The sequence below is a fragment of the Cardiocondyla obscurior genome, linkage group LG04, assembly GCF_019399895.1.
Source record: "Cardiocondyla obscurior isolate alpha-2009 linkage group LG04, Cobs3.1, whole genome shotgun sequence".
NCBI lineage: Eukaryota > Metazoa > Arthropoda > Insecta > Hymenoptera > Formicidae > Cardiocondyla > Cardiocondyla obscurior.
Window position 1 is genome coordinate 10,157,724 of NC_091867.1, and position 16,528 is coordinate 10,174,251.

The 16,528-nt window shown below is 42.2% G+C and overlaps 5 protein-coding genes across 6 annotated transcripts in view; 2 read left to right on the forward strand and 3 right to left on the reverse strand.

The window, feature by feature from the left end:
* Nucleotides 1–10,272, forward strand: part of P130cas (Serine_rich_CAS and FAT-like_CAS_C domain-containing protein p130CAS) — a 36,410-nt gene extending 26,138 nt beyond the window's left edge. Inside the window, exons 4-9 of the mRNA XM_070655078.1 lie at nucleotides 3,143–3,272; nucleotides 3,515–3,815; nucleotides 4,239–4,585; nucleotides 4,782–5,074; nucleotides 5,401–5,757; nucleotides 6,500–10,272. Of these exons, the coding sequence (XP_070511179.1) occupies nucleotides 3,143–3,272; nucleotides 3,515–3,815; nucleotides 4,239–4,585; nucleotides 4,782–5,074; nucleotides 5,401–5,757; nucleotides 6,500–6,787 (1,716 nt within the window). The 3' untranslated portion in view covers nucleotides 6,788–10,272. The remainder of the gene's footprint in view (nucleotides 1–3,142; nucleotides 3,273–3,514; nucleotides 3,816–4,238; nucleotides 4,586–4,781; nucleotides 5,075–5,400; nucleotides 5,758–6,499) is intronic.
* A 24-nt stretch (nucleotides 10,273–10,296) lies between these two features.
* Nucleotides 10,297–12,653, reverse strand: Vnc (GNAT family N-acetyltransferase vnc). 2 transcript variants are annotated; one of them, XM_070655119.1, is made up of 2 exons: nucleotides 12,355–12,653; nucleotides 10,297–11,485 (listed from the first exon to the last, which is right to left on the reverse strand). In XM_070655119.1, the coding sequence occupies exon 2, from the start codon at nucleotides 11,244–11,246 to the stop codon at nucleotides 10,692–10,694; it is 555 nt and encodes a 184-aa protein (XP_070511220.1). In that variant the 5' UTR covers nucleotides 11,247–11,485; nucleotides 12,355–12,653; the 3' UTR covers nucleotides 10,297–10,691. The 2 variants fall into 2 exon arrangements, with proteins under 2 accessions (XP_070511220.1, XP_070511221.1); XM_070655120.1 differs by lacking the exon at nucleotides 12,355–12,653 and adding an exon at nucleotides 12,071–12,246.
* Nucleotides 12,654–12,912: 259 nt separating this feature from the next.
* LOC139101728 (U5 small nuclear ribonucleoprotein TSSC4) lies at nucleotides 12,913–13,974 on the reverse strand. The gene is made up of 2 exons (XM_070655102.1): nucleotides 13,910–13,974; nucleotides 12,913–13,848 (listed from the first exon to the last, which is right to left on the reverse strand). The coding sequence occupies exon 2, from the start codon at nucleotides 13,827–13,829 to the stop codon at nucleotides 13,092–13,094; it is 738 nt and encodes a 245-aa protein (XP_070511203.1). The 5' UTR covers nucleotides 13,830–13,848; nucleotides 13,910–13,974; the 3' UTR covers nucleotides 12,913–13,091.
* Nucleotides 13,975–14,037: 63 nt separating this feature from the next.
* Nucleotides 14,038–15,828, forward strand: Nthl1 (Nth-like DNA glycosylase 1). The gene is made up of 2 exons (XM_070655096.1): nucleotides 14,038–14,872; nucleotides 14,942–15,828. Exons 1-2 carry the CDS (start codon nucleotides 14,159–14,161, stop codon nucleotides 15,344–15,346), a joined length of 1,119 nt encoding a protein of 372 aa, XP_070511197.1. The 5' UTR covers nucleotides 14,038–14,158; the 3' UTR covers nucleotides 15,347–15,828.
* Nucleotides 15,367–16,464, reverse strand: Vito (nucleolar protein viriato). The gene is made up of 3 exons (XM_070655104.1): nucleotides 16,181–16,464; nucleotides 16,003–16,108; nucleotides 15,367–15,914 (listed from the first exon to the last, which is right to left on the reverse strand). Exons 1-3 carry the CDS (start codon nucleotides 16,282–16,284, stop codon nucleotides 15,396–15,398), a joined length of 729 nt encoding a protein of 242 aa, XP_070511205.1. The 5' UTR covers nucleotides 16,285–16,464; the 3' UTR covers nucleotides 15,367–15,395.
* Between the last annotated feature and the right edge of the window lie 64 nt (nucleotides 16,465–16,528).

Below are 16,528 nucleotides of genomic sequence, written 5' to 3' on the forward strand. Positions count from 1 at the left end.
TGTTCGTACTTTCCTCTCTCGTCAAAAAGATAAACCGTCCGATAAAATAATTTCATATCTACAATTATTATCTCGAACTTTGTAATTTATTTCGCGACGTAGGAAAAAGAAAGAAAAAAAAGAAGAATAAAAAGGCCAGATTACGATAAATCTTTTCTTCGTATCTTAATTATTCCGCGTGCATTTTCGAGATCCCGGATTCCGGTCCGAAGTTTCGGTAGCTTTTATGGGGAAACTTCCATAAGCGGTTAACGCGATTATACGAGAGTACAGCGAGAGTACGCTTCTTGGTAAATGTGCAGGATCTAAGCGACTGGCTGCCGCACACGAGTTTATTAACCGATGTAAACGTAGCCGGTAGCGTGTGCTGGGAATTAATCACGATGTTAGCGATGTGTCGGGGAATTTATGCCAAGTGCATGCGAATTCGCGCGTAACGTAGATTCAAGCGTGTAACTCGCCCGGAAAGATGCGATCTCGCGTCATCGTTTGTCGAATTAGGCTTCGCGGCTCGCGAGCCATGTACGTACTATAAGATCGAACATCTCGATGTAAAAATTTACGGCAGCACGGCTTTCGCAATCAAGTATGCAAGGTCGCTCCTTCCGTCGCACCGAAAAATTCTTATCGCGGCCTGAGACAAGCCGAGAGTCTCCTGCTTCCGCAGAAGGTGGCGGAGAAGCCTCCTTTCGCGTTCCCATGGAAACCGTCTTTCTATCTCCCCCTAGCCCTTCTCTTTCTCCTACCTTTACCTTCTATTTCGCCCTTTCTCCCATTCTCTTTTCACCTCTGTCGAGACTGGATCTATAATTAGTGGAATTATAATGAAGTAATTATTAACCATTTTAAATGCGATGGTATTTAATTCGACGATTACATTTACAGAATCTGCGTGTGGACTTTGTTCTTTTATTTTCTTCAAATACGTAATTTATTTTCGCGTCATTTAATTACGAACTTTTATTTAATTTTTTTAAATATTTATTTTTGATGGACAAAATTACTTTCGCGAATTACTGGATCTACTTAAGTGTTCCAGTTTAGGGTGTTCAGAATTCTGAACTCGTCACTGTACCTCATTCTCTCCCTCTTCTTCAGCCCTCCGCTTTCTCTCGTGCTGCTCGTGCACCCTTGTGGCGTAATACGCCTTTCACAGTTAGCACCGCGACGCTCGGTATCGACCGAGGGGTGTACGCCTCCCTCTCTCCGAACTGTTCTCCATCGCCACCCCCTGGTTCCAGTGCACCCTAGCGTTGCACACAAGCGCTCTCGACTCGCCAGCATCCTCCTCCACCTCTTGTACCCCTTCTAGTACTACGCGCCACTACGATAGTACTACTATTCGATTCATAATAACAAAGAACACGCGATAACGTGCTCGCGAAGCAGCTTTAATTCACTATTCGATAGCAGGCCCCGTGTATCTGTGTGCGTGCCTTTTCGATAACGCACATCGCCCGCTTTGTTATAGTTTATTCCGCACGTATTTAATTCTTAAATAGTATTTGCAAAATTTACCGGACGCTAATTTCTTCCCAAACATCGATTATTTTAATTTTATATAAGTAGTTTATAAAAAAATTTTTTTTTTTTTTTTAATTCTAAAGAGCAGATTTTTTTTTATAGTTGTATCGGTTTGAGAAACACTTGTTTGATGAAAATACGATAACCATAATGTTGTAGAGGCGACTATTCTCGCAAAACCTGATTGTAAATCAAGATAAAATTACAGTACGATCCCAGCTGGCTTAGTCAGTGCGTAGAAAATAACTTCTTACGTACGCGCATTACACTCGCGAGATAAGAATAAGAATCAATCAGCGTTTCAAGAGTTTCTTACGCAGCGTACGTCCTTCGGCATTTACATGCCTGGTTTTTTTTTTTTTTATTCCGTGGCGGCCAAATGTTGTTTTGCCGATGGTATTGAAACAAATCATCTCTTCCTGCGCGCTCGAACGGCGAATCAAATGGGGTCGAAATGATTTGTTGGGAACGGATTCGGGGGCTGAATGCGGGGGTGGGTCGGGTTGCGGTATCGTGTTATTCGGTGGTTGGGTTCCTGTTGTCTGTCCAATAAGAACTGACCTAAATTCACCGTCGTATCTTCGTCGACCGGGAGCGCATTCGGGGCAGAGCGTATCTTCCGCGCGCAGCTTTCCTCTCGTCCTCCCTAAGTTTCGCCGATTGAGAACTTTCTGGGATCGTAAGTAGAAGCCCGGGCTGTTCCACTTCGGTGACGCGAAATTGGCCGTCGACGGTGAATCGCGGATTGCCGAGCTTCACTGATATCGTAATCTAGGCTGCTCCGTTTTACGGCGCAGGGCGTGTCGCTAGTTTCACCTGCGAAGAGCACACCCCGAAAATTATAGCTGGCTACAATTTTCATTCTCTTCTCTACTCCCTCGTTCCCTGTAAAAGTTCAGTTATCTTTTTAATAATTATACGAGAGCTCTGATTATTTTTTTGCTAAGACACGCGGAAAAAAAAGAGGGTATTAGTGATGAAAGCACATTTTGAGCGTAACGCAAGAGTCGCGAGACTTCCTATTAATGCAAAAAAAAAAAAGGCTGATGAGCCTTCGAGATCACGCCCTTCCAGGGGATGTTTTGCTTCATTTTTTTCCCCCTTGTATTTACTCGTCGCATCGACTTCCACGCTTTCACGTTTTATCAGCGGAATTACATTTTCCCGACGGTTCAACGCTCGAAATGTGCAAGCTTGCATCACCGTTACGTCCAGCCGGTGGTTGGACGTTTAATCTGTAATACAAAGTTGCTGAAAATATATTACATTGCTCGTTTTAAACAAGCTGGGCTTTACGAGCTTCAAGAATTTTAATATAAAGCAAAGGAGGGGAGGAAAAAAGAATTATTTTTCTAACGCGCTTTATTTTAATAAAAATTTAAATAAGGCTAGTTTTTAAAAACGTCGGAAGAAAAAAAAAGTTTTTTAGATTTAAACGTGGTAAAAGAATCGTACAATTTTTTATTAAAAAAAAATATTGCAGGGCTTATTAAAATTACTATTTTGCCAAAAAAAAAGATGTTTGATGCCGCGACAAGCGCAAGTGGTGAAAACAATAAATTCGAAGGCCGGATAATTAATCCAGGAATATAATTATTCGTCGTTTTCGATGATGCAGGTTGTAACGCCACAGAAATGCGGGGACGTCTACCTGTACGACCTCCCGGCAAGTCGTGGAAGTCCCGCGCCACCCTCCAGACACGATTCACCCCTCAATTCAACGAACAATGAACATTCTCACAATATGGGTACGTATTATTCACAAGCTAAATACTCCGCCTATAATCGAATTGCCAGTCGTGATAAAGCCGTCTACAGAAACTTATTTAGTGACAAGTATTAATTAGTTTTGCGCATTACGATAATTTTCAGGACAATTAAATCGCGACTATTAATTTTAATCAAAACTATAATGAGATAAAAAAAAAACCATTCAGTTTTCGAATTATGTGGCTAATGAGTTTGTGCTTTAAATTTCTTTTTAACGCAGGACGATACACAAGCAACAACGCGCGAAGTTCCGTCGACAATGGAAGCAATGACGAGTGTTACGACGTTCCACCACGTGCGATTCCGGTGATCCCGTCGCCAGCGAGCAGCCCGAGCCCGGCTCCGTCGTGCTACGACATCCCGAGGCCGCCGACATCCTGCACGCCGATTTCAAACTGCTCCGGGGGTTCCGGCATCACGCCACTGGATTGCTACGACGTGCCACGACCTTTGCAGCCGCTAACGCCGAGCAGTTCGGCCTCCAGCCTCACCAACGACGGCTCCCTCAGCGGATCAAACAGGTACGTCCGCTCCGCATATCCGCGGATGCGTCGCGTTACTCGGGGGTCTCAGGAATTCCCCGAACGTGCGCCAGCGCGACGGCATTTGCGGCAACTCCGTCGGACTTACGTTCCCCAGTCTCCGGAGATCTCGAGAATCTCGAAACTTTATGTATCCGGGGAAGTTTCCCCACGCGAAATAAATCAGTAGCTGAATAGAGCTTCAAGAATTTCGCGAAAGGGTGATTTATAAGGGAAAGGGGGTATATCGCGCTTTTGAATTCTGCCGGAAGTGCAGCCTCGGAGATTGCAAGATTCCAGCGTCGCGATTCCTCGTTCCGCCTGGAAATTTTGGCAACGCCATCGGCGATAAATTCAATGAGATCTTCCCCGAAATTTTCCTTTCTCGTTTTTGCGAGCATTACCACAGCTCTTGGATTTCAGATCGAGTTTGGCCGCCCCGGACTACGACGTGCCCCGGCCGCGTCTTCCAGCGTCTTCGTTGCCATCCCGACACAACACTCCCGTGCCGAAGACCCCGACGCCGCCGCCGCCCTCGCAGCAGATTTACGACGTTCCAGTGAGCAAGGAGCTCCCGCTGGAGCTGGATTCCGCTCTGGAAGGTCTGCAGAGGCTGCAGGGCGAGGCGTCTGCCGCAATAGCAAGGCTACTGGGCTTCGTAAGTCCCGGTTGGAGAACACCGCAACGATTGGACGCCACCCTTATGGATTTGAGACTGGCTGCCCTCAGGCTCAGAACGTCTCTCCACGACTTAGCCGAATTTGCCGAAGGTAAAAATATAAACCGTGACAAACGCAACGCTGTAATAGAATTTATCTCAAAATAAGTAAGCTCTTAGAATTATTTAAAATTTTGTTTCTTTTTTATATTTGAAATTAATTGTATAAAGATAAATTGTATAAATATATAATGTTTTTTTAATAAGTAAGATTGCCGTTGAAGTTTGGTAACTATTGTGTTCCGCAGGAACGTTGGGTAATGCGGGCAAAGCGCCAGATAAGGGCCTGGCTACGAAATTACGGCCGCTTGTAAAGGCGCTTCGTGATTCTGACAAGCTCGTGCAGGAAGCCGCTACTGAATTGGACACGATGGAATGGGATGCGAGCAAGCTCAACCGTGGCGGTGGCGATACACCAACACCTACTAACGGACCCCCATCCTCGCTGCTCCTACCTGTACAATCAGATCCCCTAGATCAGCTGATCGCGTGCGCCCGGGCACTTACGGAAGACGTTCGTCAGGTCGCTAGTTTCATTCAGGTAAATATCTCTTCAACTGTTAGACTCCACGTATTTGTCACGAATAATCACCTCAAGCGTAACGACGGATTAATTGAACCACATCTTAATCCTCCATACACTTTTTTATAGTGAACCGATTCTTCTGAAACTTAGTATGTAGAAAAATTTTCAAACAAAATTGACAAAGAAGAATCAAAGCAGAACAAGAAAAGAATTTCAATACTTGCAAACTCAACTCTTTCCACTTTGATATTAAATATCTCGAGAAATGAAATTATTTAACGAAGCTGGTGAAGTTTGAGAGACGGAGCCTTGTCGCTGATAAAACAGCTCTATGTGTCCAGGGAAATTCTACATTGCTCTTTAAACGGTCGTCGATTATCTCCACGGGCAGCAGCAACAACAGTGGCCACGGGGAAGATTACGACTACGTAAATCTTGACTCGCGAGAGGTCGTAGCGAAACAGCGAGAGGAGCTACGGGCCGCACTGCCGCAGGAGCTGCGCAGCAATTACGATCTGTTGGTGTCCGAGGCAGACAATGCCGCGATTCAAATGCCACCCACGACACCGACACCCATGGACCCCAGCGATAAGCAATTGTTGGCCTTCTACGTCGCTCAGGTCATCACACACGGCGCGCACCTGACTCACGCCATCGACGCCTTCCTGCAAACGGTGGAACACAATCAACCACCCAAGGTAACGTTGAAATATAGCCTTTTCTTTTCTTTTTTTTTCCTCTTCAAAACTCTGCCACCCATTGCGTTTCTTCACCAAAAACATGTAGATGTCAAGCTACGTTAAACCTCCACAAGCCGGAGTTCTTTTCGTGACTTTTAGATTGTAAATTCTCGCTTGTGATGACACAATTTAATATACTGCAATAGATATTTTAATATCTAATCAGTAACAATTTTATTAGTACCTGAATTTTATTGAATTTATTTCTTATTATTTCACAATTTTTGTAATTATTTTTTTACACTGCTTTAGTTTAAACATTATAGTTTTTTTTTTTAATATCACGAAATGCCTTTAAGTTCAGGTGCATATGGGTCAACAGTGTTTCGATAAGAGTGATAAAACCGTAGATACGGCGGCGCTATTGTGTGACAAAGTGCCTTAAGTTAGCGCACGTCAGCTGCATGTTTCCATTACTTTTTCCGCGGTGGCCTCTTTTCCTTCGCAAGTGCATTGCACGCAACTGGTATCGCAGTTGAACATAAGTAGTTAGCAAAGTATACATTGTGCAACATGAAATATGAAGCGGAAGATTAAAAAAGAAATCTTGTTCAAGTCTTAAAATGAATTTAAAATGTGATAAAATAATATAAAATAAGCGTATAATCTGTTTCTCGAGTTTAGAAAGAAAAGAAAAAAGACGAATAATTATTTGCAAGAAAAAAACGTGTTTAAACTATTCTATGAAATTTTTTCGCAGGTTTTCCTAGCTCATGGCAAGTTCGTTGTGCTAAGTGCGCATCGGCTAGTGCATATTGGCGATACAGTGCATCGGAACGTGACGCGCAACGATGTGCGAACACGCGTGCTTCAATGTGCGAACGCCCTGAACGAGGCACTCGCGCAGACAGTGCAGAAGACGAAGCAGGCCGCCCAGTTTTTCCCGAGCGTCACCGCGGTCCAGGAAATGGTCGACAGTGTCGTCGATGTCTCTCATCTAGCCAAGGATCTCAAAGTCGCTATGATACACGCCGCTCAGCAACCATGAGGAACGTTTTCGTTGCGACGCGATCGCATAGCCGCAAGTTCCTTCAGCTAAGACGCGATTACCGATAGATGTTTTACTCCCTGACGGCGCGACTTCGGGACGTAGAGAGAATTTAATCCGTACCGCGATCAGAGCCCGACGCCGATTGCGTTTGACGATCTAAAGATAATGCTCGAGGGATTATGTCGAATCTGTTCTCCGCATTTTTCTTTCGTCGTCGAGGTCTCAGAACGTCGCCGAGGACTTACGGCTCGTTGGCGAAAAGGTAGATGTTCCCTCTTACATGAAAGTGGATCAAAAGTATCTCAGGAATTTCTCGTGGATGTGATCCTTCAAGCGTTATCTGTAGGAGGCGCGTAATATTGAATGGCTACCGTCATTTTGAGATTCAGCCACTTACGAATAAGAATACAATAATACTAAATGCGCCTGTTACTTCTTTTTAGACGAGCCCCCCCCGCGCGAGAGAATTTTGCTTAGGATCCTAACAGTACTTTTGACATTAAAGAACGAGATAATCAAACATGATCCACGTACGCTTCACGGAGGTGAAAAAAAAAAGTAGCGTTCCAGTTATCCCCTTTTATTATGAAGAAAATTCGTGGCCTAAAATAGGAACCTGTTACTGCCAAAGCTCCGGTATATAGATTATAAGAAACGAGGAAAGCCACAACATTGAGACGAGTGTCTTTGTAACGTACTCGCGAACTTAAGTATTGCAATCTTTCATAGGAAATATATGTAGCTGTTCAATTAGACGTTTAGGTAGACCTAAAATGGAGTTTTAACGAGGCCAATAGCTTTTCTGGCACAAGTGAAGCGTTTCCGAAATGGCTTTTGCGAGCCTGATAAACGCGGATTACATTATCTCACCGCGCCGCAAAGCTTATTTCGGATTTACGCAAACGACGTATGCAGCTAAACGTGTTAGTAGTTTTATAGATGTACGTATACAGTAGAAGCATACACGCGTCTAAACAACGTGTATTCATATCTCTCTTTCGAAACCGGGTTTTTGTATATCGATATTGGTCAGCGGTAATTTCAATTTCGCAAATTCCCTCGTTCTTTCGAAGGAACTAAAAATGAGAAGAAACTTGAATTGTAGTTACGGCTAACTGATATTACTTAAGTTGACAGCGAGCGATTCGTTTGAAGGTAAAAGACTGATATGAATACCAATAACGAATTGAGGAGTAACTGCGTTTCTGTTTTTCTAACTCGATCGTACGTCGAAGAAGCCGAACCACCAATAAAATTCAACGCAGACTCGTCTGCGGGAAAAATGTTTCTTCGGAATTCCCCGCGCAGGCTAAACTATTACTTGTTGTAGGCAAATTCTTTTGGAAGACGACTTTAAATGAATTTTATATGAAGCTTTTACCGCCGGGTCACGACCATTTCGGGGCGCCCAGGCCTTTTTACCAGGCTCTTCCATAACGTTAATCACAAAGCGCACACTGTGAACCGCAATCAGCGGCGGATCGAATTTTGTAAAGCAACGCGCGAAAATTTCCGCGGCAATCCCTACGCAGATTCCTTTGCGAATCTCTTTGCACAACGAGACCAATAACGCCTTTTTTTTATAGAACGAGCGAACCTTTTACTAGCTCTAGCGAACACCGATAACACAGGCATTCGAAAAGTGTACTAAAAAATTAAAATTTCACGTTAAGATTCAAGACACAGCTGGATTTGAGCTCACGCCCGTCGAGGCTTAAAGTATGTATACGATCCAACTGCTAATTTGCGGCGCACTACCAGATTGCATTCTCCACGTGCGAAAGTGTACTTAAAAATAGCTTGCTGATTGTATAAGCATTCGCTCAATACGCGGAATTTGCCAACCTATCTCCTCGAATTTTGTCGCGTCTCGTTTAAATAAGAGAAATGTAATTATGAACTGCACACAGTTATCGAGCGTGTATTTAAATGTGATCTGCTGTTTTTGTTGCAGCTTTATCGAGCATTTATTAGAATTCCATTTACTTCAATGAGAATTAATTTTTTTCGATTTTCTTTTTTTTTTAATTTTACTTATATTGTCTAATGTGATTTATTATGTAACAGAGATAATGCGATTACTTCAAGACGACTTACGACAATTATCTTACACTTATTTGTTAATTATACAATATGTATACACCCAAGCATATCGCGCATGGAGAAGCATTTATACACGAACCTCGTTTACGAGACTTGTATTATAATTTATTAATGAAACGCTTTTGTAATTATAAAACATACGATAGGCAGTTATATATTATAGATAGATAGATAGAATTGTATATTTAGAAATTTATATGGATAGTCGAATCGATAGGTGCTTATTATCCGCGTTGAATCATCGTATTCAGATATATCATGTTGTAACATTAAGTGAAATGGTTTGTCTTTTTCGTAAAACGCAGGCTGACGAACGCTCTCATCTGGCAGAATATTCGTCGTTTCCCTGATTTGCTATTTATACATTGTACCTGGATGATCTTTTCGCGACAATTTCGCATCATCCTCGCGGTCACTCGTAAACGTATACGTAATGCGGTGTTACTGTAAACTTACGAGCTACATATCCGAGAGCAGCTTTACAAAGCTTTGACGGAAAGAGAATGAATATGAAAACTCTCGATGTGGCGCGCGTAATATCCTTAAAGGAACGTCGACTACACGTCGAAAATTGATTTTATTATAATGACGATCTAAGGCTCCTCACCTACTGTCGCGATTTGTCAGATTGTGACGTTGGAAGCGAGAATTTACGCGCGGAAAATATTTTGCAAATGTGCTGAATAGATTTAAAACTCTTTTCTTTTTTTTCTTTTTTTCGTGAAAATAGGTATTCTTTTTATTAGTCAACGGCATGCAAGAATTTTCGGCAGGTGACGTCTGCCTCGAAGGTCACGATTGAAATATTAACCGCAACGAGTATCAAGGAGATTTAAATCGTATTTTCGATAGAATCACGTAAGGATAAATCCTGCGTTTTATCATTGAAAACTCCTTTGTGCCGTTTACAAAGTTGAGATGTGTTACAAACTAAATAATTATGTTACCTTAAGAACACCTTATTTGTACATAGATATATTTATACATATTATATATATATATATATATATTTACATAATATAATTATTCCTATTACAGAAATGGAGTATGTATACACAAGCATAATGGTACGTTCGAGACGCAGCATTAGTGGGGTAAACTCATTTGAATATCGTGCAATGTCAAAAATAATTTTTAAGCTGAACCACACCGAAAAAGACGAAGCGTTTCGAAAAAGAAGTTGTCCGTCGCGACAAATAATCATAGACCCAACTTTAAAAGTGTAAGTAGGAACTGTATAAATTGAGCCCGTTTCAGTGCTGTAAAATATAATTTTTTTCTACCATACTTTTTAACAACACGCTTAACAACGGCCCGAACAATTAATTTTTGCATAGCGGCGCGTTACGTGTGAATTACGGTTTCAGTCATTTAATAAACTTATAAAGAAAAAAAAAATCAAATAAATATAAATTGTCCTTTCCAGAACCCTTTATTTCTTATATATTTACATATAAGTCAATTTATTAGTTTTCAATTACATTACGTATTAAACTGAAAAATACAACAGTCCCGAGGTTCAATCGTACGCCATTGTGCAAACTTTAACAAGTATCCTTCAGTCGCATATAAAATATCTTTACTAATATACCGAGTTAAATTTCGACAAGTAAAGGCTCTTGTCATATGCAAGAAATAACAAAGTTCACAATTCGTAATTAGTTTCAATTTAATTTCAAACACGTAGTCTCAGATATGATATCCGTTCATCTCTTATCTTTTAACAAAGGACACGGCGCAGGTTTGCACATCATGTATGACTTGTAGTCGATCCCGTCTTCCAATGGCTGTGGATGGACTAAGAGTGATCACCGCAGCATCTACCTAGATGTGTATGAACGTTGCCTTCTTTGTGCGCTCTGTCTCTGAGTGCCTTTTCGTGATGGAAGCTGGTGAGATCTCGCTTCATGGCATAAGCGTCCTCGCCGTCCGCGTAGTACTTTGGCTCTACCTCCGACACTTCGAACTGCAAGCTGCTCGTGTACAAATTGAGAGCTGCGCGATTACTCCTACGCACGTGCAGGGAAACGTACTTTGCCCCGAAGCACTCGACCATCGCTCGGGAGGCCTGGTTCATAAGCTTCTGCGCGATGCCCAGCCTTCTATGAGAGCGCTTCACAGCGAGACTAGTGATGTGTCCGTGAGGATTGTCCTCGCAATCCTCTTCCATCTTGGCGAGTACGTATCCCACTATTCTTCCCTTCTCGTCTTCGGCTACGTAACTCAGCTGGGGCCACGAGAGAGCGTGGTACAGGTAATACTTCATCTGATAATTCTCAGGTAAGCACTGCAGATTGCAATGCTGGATGTTTAGCAGGTCCTCCGTAGTCGCGCAGCGTATGTTCACAGACATTTTTGGTAAGGTATATCTTATAACGAATCCAAGATTAATAATTTAGCTCCGCCGTCACGTTCTTGTTGCTGGTAACAGCAGCCTCCGTACGTCGACTATTCAATCACGCCGTAGTTTCTTTATCCGTGCTCGGCCGTTTTTCAAATCGTTCACCGATGACGACTCGCTCATTCCATTTCCAGTTAACTCCCTCACGAAGCGGAATCTCGACAGGAAGAACGTCCAGACTAAGTACCAACCTGTTGAAATTAATAATTTCGTAAGTATCATACAATATTTAATATTACGAAAAAAAAAATAAAAATAAAACAATATAATATAATATAAAGCCTGCTTGATTTTAATAAATATATTTAAAAAAAAATTAATTTTAACAAAAACACATAATCTAAAACAAAAAAAAAACTCGAACTGTCGAACCCGCGTCTTTTTTTTTCCATATCAATGACGTAATTACGTTAGTTAGTACATCATGACTAAACATCAAATTCGTGTAAAGCGCAAATGCGTGTATTTTATACGTCACGTACACAGACAAACGCTCACATTTTCAATAGCATGTCACGCATGCCACAGACAGACAAAATGCACGCATATGCGTTGTGCGGAAAGCAGGCCATCGTTGCGATGCGAGAGCTTACCTATCACAACGAGGAGGAACACTATTAACAGACTGAATATCACGGAGAACGCCGTCAGGAGGTAGGTTTTCATCGGAAGCTCCATCAAGGAACGAAAATGGGAGAAAAGATAGAAAATCAAATGAAATTAAAAAAATTAAAAAAAAAAAAAACAAAAAAAAAGAGAAAATTAAAACTTCCTACGTCCTGTGCGCGTGCGACAGCATAACTTCCTCCACTTCGGAGAGCGACTTCGCGCCCGCGAGCCAGCGATAACGACGGTGCAACTGAATGTCGCGACGACGCGGCAAGGTGCCTCTCGGCCTCGTCTCACACTCGACGCGCCATTTTGAAAATCGAAACCGAAGACACCGCATACGCGCGCGTATAGGTTAAGTTCTCCACTCCGACCATTTCCTCCCCCCGCCCCCTCCCCCTGTGAAAGTTTTAGCTTTTCGACGTTCTCAAGACTTTCACGAGAGCGTTACCTGAGATCAAAGCGTCCGTTCTAGGTGATATCGCCTCCAAATGTTCCTCGAAACCTTCCTCGCCGGCGAACGGCCCCGCGACAGGCGAAAGCAACCTAACCTTTCCCTGCACGAGGTGCAAACCGTAGGCGTCTCTGATCCACGGAGCTGCAACGGGCGGTTTATTTTCGGTAGCCGATCTTGGTTAAAGTGCACACCTGTTGCACCTTCCGTGTTTAAAATAAAGTGCGCGTTGCAACAAAAAAAAAGGGAAATTCGTCCGATTAAATCTGAGTTGTAATATGCTACTGAAAAATAAATCGTTAGATTCGACGTCCGGCCGACTCCTGTCATTACCTCGAGTCGGCTTCGGTGGCGGCTCGTAGCGATTTTTCTCGGAACTAAAAAAAAAAAGAATTTAATTCTACTTCCGGTTACCGTCCACCGAAAGTTAAAATAAATTTTTTTTGTTGCGAGAAACTTTGCTCCGGGCCGCCACTGAAAATCGAAATAGCGTGGACTATAGGTTACAAGTAATTTCGATGACAAAAAAAAAAAAAATTAAATGACACTTGAAAATATTTAAATAGTAGGATAATTAAATATTTAATTGATACATTTACACGTAGCTCACATTAGTGAAGGAATTTTCTTCGTTAAAATATAGAACCTTACTTCGTATCGAATATTAAACACAAGATTAACATTTCTATTCATGAATCTCGTTTTGTACAATCCAAATTTTATACACTGTACACTTAATCGTCTTCCTCCTCGTCTGGCTCTTGCAGGTGATCCAATTTCAATTGTTTCGAGCGATCAATTTTAATCACCGGTCGATTCAGTTTACGCGCCTTCTTCTGCTTCTGGCCGATCACGTATTCCGGCAAGATAATTTTACTGCTTCGGAATACAGGCTTCTCCTCCGTCTCTGCACTTTCCGCGGTGTCTCTCGCTACCTTCTTCGGCTTCCTGAACGTGATCTGCTGCGACGACGTGCATTTCTTGGATTCAAACCGCGTCCCCGTGGAATCTCGCGCGTTCGATTCGCAGAGCTCGACGTCCATCTCCTCCTCGCACTCGACTTCTTCGCTTCTTCTGCGTGCTTTCAGCTCCCGCAGGAACGACATTGCGGCCTGGGTGTTGCTACGTTCCGTCATGTCTTCGCTGGACACGTCGTCCAGGCTGTACCTCACCCATTTGTGCGGATTCCTGTGATGATCCGGAATGGTTCTGAAGTTTGCCCGCGGTGCCGGAGCCTCGGGTCGCTTAAATATACTTTCCCTGCCGCGAAACCTCTTCGTCTCCCTCTTCTGCTTCCAGTCGTCGCCCGCGGCTGACCTTTTCTCGCATTCACCCGCGTTCGTTTCGCTCTCCCCGGACTTCTCGTGCTTGCGCTTGCTCTCCGCGACCGAGAGCTGGTCGAACAACAATCGCTGCCTGTTGGTGAACGCCGCGTCGCCGCCGCGTAGAGTAAAATTCGTAGACGTGTGCATTATCGAGACACTTCCACCCCTACAATTATGTTTCTTTTAATAAATGAGTTAATGAGCATTATGTGTCGCGAATTCCAAACCTCGATGTCGATGATAGATCTGTTTGATTTTTAGGCTATGTTGTCGTTTGAGTTCGAGAAATGCCGCCAACTTTGAGACTTGAAAAAAAAGGGAAAGAAAAAAGTAGACTTAAGGTTTGCCAGCCTGACATGCGCGAACGGGATAATGACGCCGATCATTCGAATTGCGCAGCTGACACGGACGCACGTACTTCTCGTTGCTTGTAAAAATTAATTCGATGGTACTGTAACGTTGTTTCTTTCGACAAAATGGGCAAACGATTGAAGCTGGGTAATCTCGCGACATCGAAAGGTTCACGTTCGAGCAAAACCGTTGTTAACGAAGGTCCTTCAGAGAAAACGTCACCCTATTTCGCTGACGATGGGAAAGCGACGGAAACCGGCACGAAGAAACGTGAGCTTATCAAAGATAAACGTGAAACGACAGATGACAAAGGCGACCTTGAAAAGACCAGCGGTACACCTATTGTGGAAAAGAGCGAAAAATCGAAGGTGTCAACGGATGTAATTAAAACTGAAAAAATTAAAACTGAAGTGATCGAAACCGAAAAGATTAAAACCGATGAAATTAAAACTAAAACGATTAAAACCGAAGGGATTAAAACTGAGAAGCGCGTAACAGAAAATAAAAACGTGGAGACGGATTCAAAGAGTACCGAGGATAAAAAGCGATGGATGCCATTTAATTGGGAAGTTATTTTAAAAAATATTAAGGAAATGAGAAAGGACAAGACAGCTCCGGTCGACACAATGGGCTGCCACAAGTGCGCAGACCCTAACGCTAGTCCCAAGGTGTCCAGATATCAGTCCTTAGTAGCTCTGATGTTGAGTAGCCAAACGAAGGATCCAGTCGTGTATGCAGCTATGCAACGTTTGAACACCTACGGCTGTAAGCCAGACATAATAGCAGCTACTCCCGACGACGTTCTCAGCAAACTCATATATCCCGTTGGATTTTATAAAGTAAAGACTTTCTTGCTTATTTAAAATCATTTTTAGAATATATATTAATTTTCTTTTTTTTTTTTGCAGAGGAAGGTGGGATTTATAAAAAGAACAACGACGACTCTTATAGACAAATACGGCGGCGACATACCGAAAACAGCAGAAGAATTATGTGAACTGCCCGGGGTAGGTCCTAAAATGGCCCACTTGTGCATGAAAAATGCATGGGGAGAAGTTTCGGGCATTGGCGTGGACACGCACGTTCACAGAATTTCCAACAGATTGAATTGGGTAAGGAAACCAACTAAAACGCCGGAGGGAACGAGAATCGATTTGGAAGACTGGCTTCCCAAACCTTTGTGGAGCGAAGTAAATCATCTTCTCGTGGGTTTTGGTCAGGAAATTTGTTTGCCACGATTCCCTAAATGTTCAGAATGCTTAAACAAGGATATCTGCCCGTTTGCCTCAAAAAGTGGCGGAAAGAAAAAGTAATCGGCATGTGTATACAAAAATATTAAGAAAAATTATAAAATAAATTTATTTAGTTTTTTGCAGATTTGTCGTGGCATCGTTTCAATTTTCGTTTACTCTTGCCGTGTTTGTGCATCAATTTCTGGGCCTTATATAACTTCTGTCTGCTCTGCTTTTTATTCTTCTGCTGTTCCAGCCTCTGCTTCTGTTGAAACGCTTTACTTTTCTTTATTCGTTTCAGCGCCACTTTCTTCACTTCCTGTTTCAATTGTTTCATAGATTTCACCTCGTGATTATCAGGTTTCAATTTTTGTTTTTCGCGATCTTTACATTTCTCTTGCAACGACATGCCTTCGATCTCGTTGCCGTCACTATCGTCGTTACATTCGTCACTTTCTTCTTCCTCCTGCTCTTTTTCCTTGTCTATTTTATTTTCACCTATCCATTTGCTTCCTTCTGCAAGATCTGTATAATTCAATTCTAAAATACTGACTGTGTGACTTTTGAGATCGTACTCTTGTCGAGATAAGAGTTCTTCCAATTCTGGAATAACTTGTTGAGACAACGATTTTTTATAACGTTCTCGTGCCTAAAAAAGTATAATATATATATTTTTTTAATAATATATTTCTGTTTTTTTTTTATTTTTTTTATAATTTTTTCATAATATTATTCACCTCTTGTTTAATTTTCTTTCGTTCTTCTTTCAATTGTTGCTGCAACTGCTCCTGAGCCTTCTTTTTCCGTTCTAGCTTTCTTTTACGAAATCCTCCTAAAAATTCTCTATACTTTTACGTTAACATAAGACTTGTTCGTGTCAACATACGTAAATGTAAAATTTCACAAATTAATTACCGGCGCTTTTCCTCGTCGAAGACGAGCGTGATCTTCTTCCGTCTTTTCGGCTGACTAGGTTTCCTATTTACGTTAAGTAATCGCGGCTGAGATTGTTGAAACATTATTATTTCACTCCCGACGGGTCGCAAATATATCTTTAAAAAATATCCACGTGTGGACCAATAAATCGTAAAACGTTTCTAACGTGCGCTACTTTAGAGGTTACCTTCTTACGAACCAGTGCAGGTTAGTGCAGCCAGTACAGTTACGAAGAACAAATCTGTAAACGTGAACAGACGAAGCTTTAGTACTCATCCCTTTCAACATCAATGTTTCAAAGAAAATCAAAAATTAACAATCTCTTAA

Excerpts from the sequence above, each read along its gene's own strand:
- Vnc (XM_070655119.1), bottom strand. The coding sequence starts at position 11,246 with ATGTCTGTGAACATACGCTGCGCGACTACGGAGGACCTGCTAAACATC.
- LOC139101728 (XM_070655102.1), bottom strand. The coding sequence starts at position 13,829 with ATGCACACGTCTACGAATTTTACTCTACGCGGCGGCGACGCGGCGTTC.
- Nthl1 (XM_070655096.1), top strand. The coding sequence starts at position 14,159 with ATGGGCAAACGATTGAAGCTGGGTAATCTCGCGACATCGAAAGGTTCA. Across the intron at positions 14,873-14,941 it reads ATCCCGTTGGATTTTATAAA|AGGAAGGTGGGATTTATAAA; the intron begins GTAAAGACTTTC and ends TTTTTTTTGCAG.
- Vito (XM_070655104.1), bottom strand. The coding sequence starts at position 16,284 with ATGTTTCAACAATCTCAGCCGCGATTACTTAACGTAAATAGGAAACCT. Across the intron at positions 16,109-16,180 it reads TTCGACGAGGAAAAGCGCCG|AGAATTTTTAGGAGGATTTC; the intron begins GTAATTAATTTG and ends GTAAAAGTATAG. Across the intron at positions 15,915-16,002 it reads GAAAGAAAATTAAACAAGAG|GCACGAGAACGTTATAAAAA; the intron begins GTGAATAATATT and ends ATACTTTTTTAG.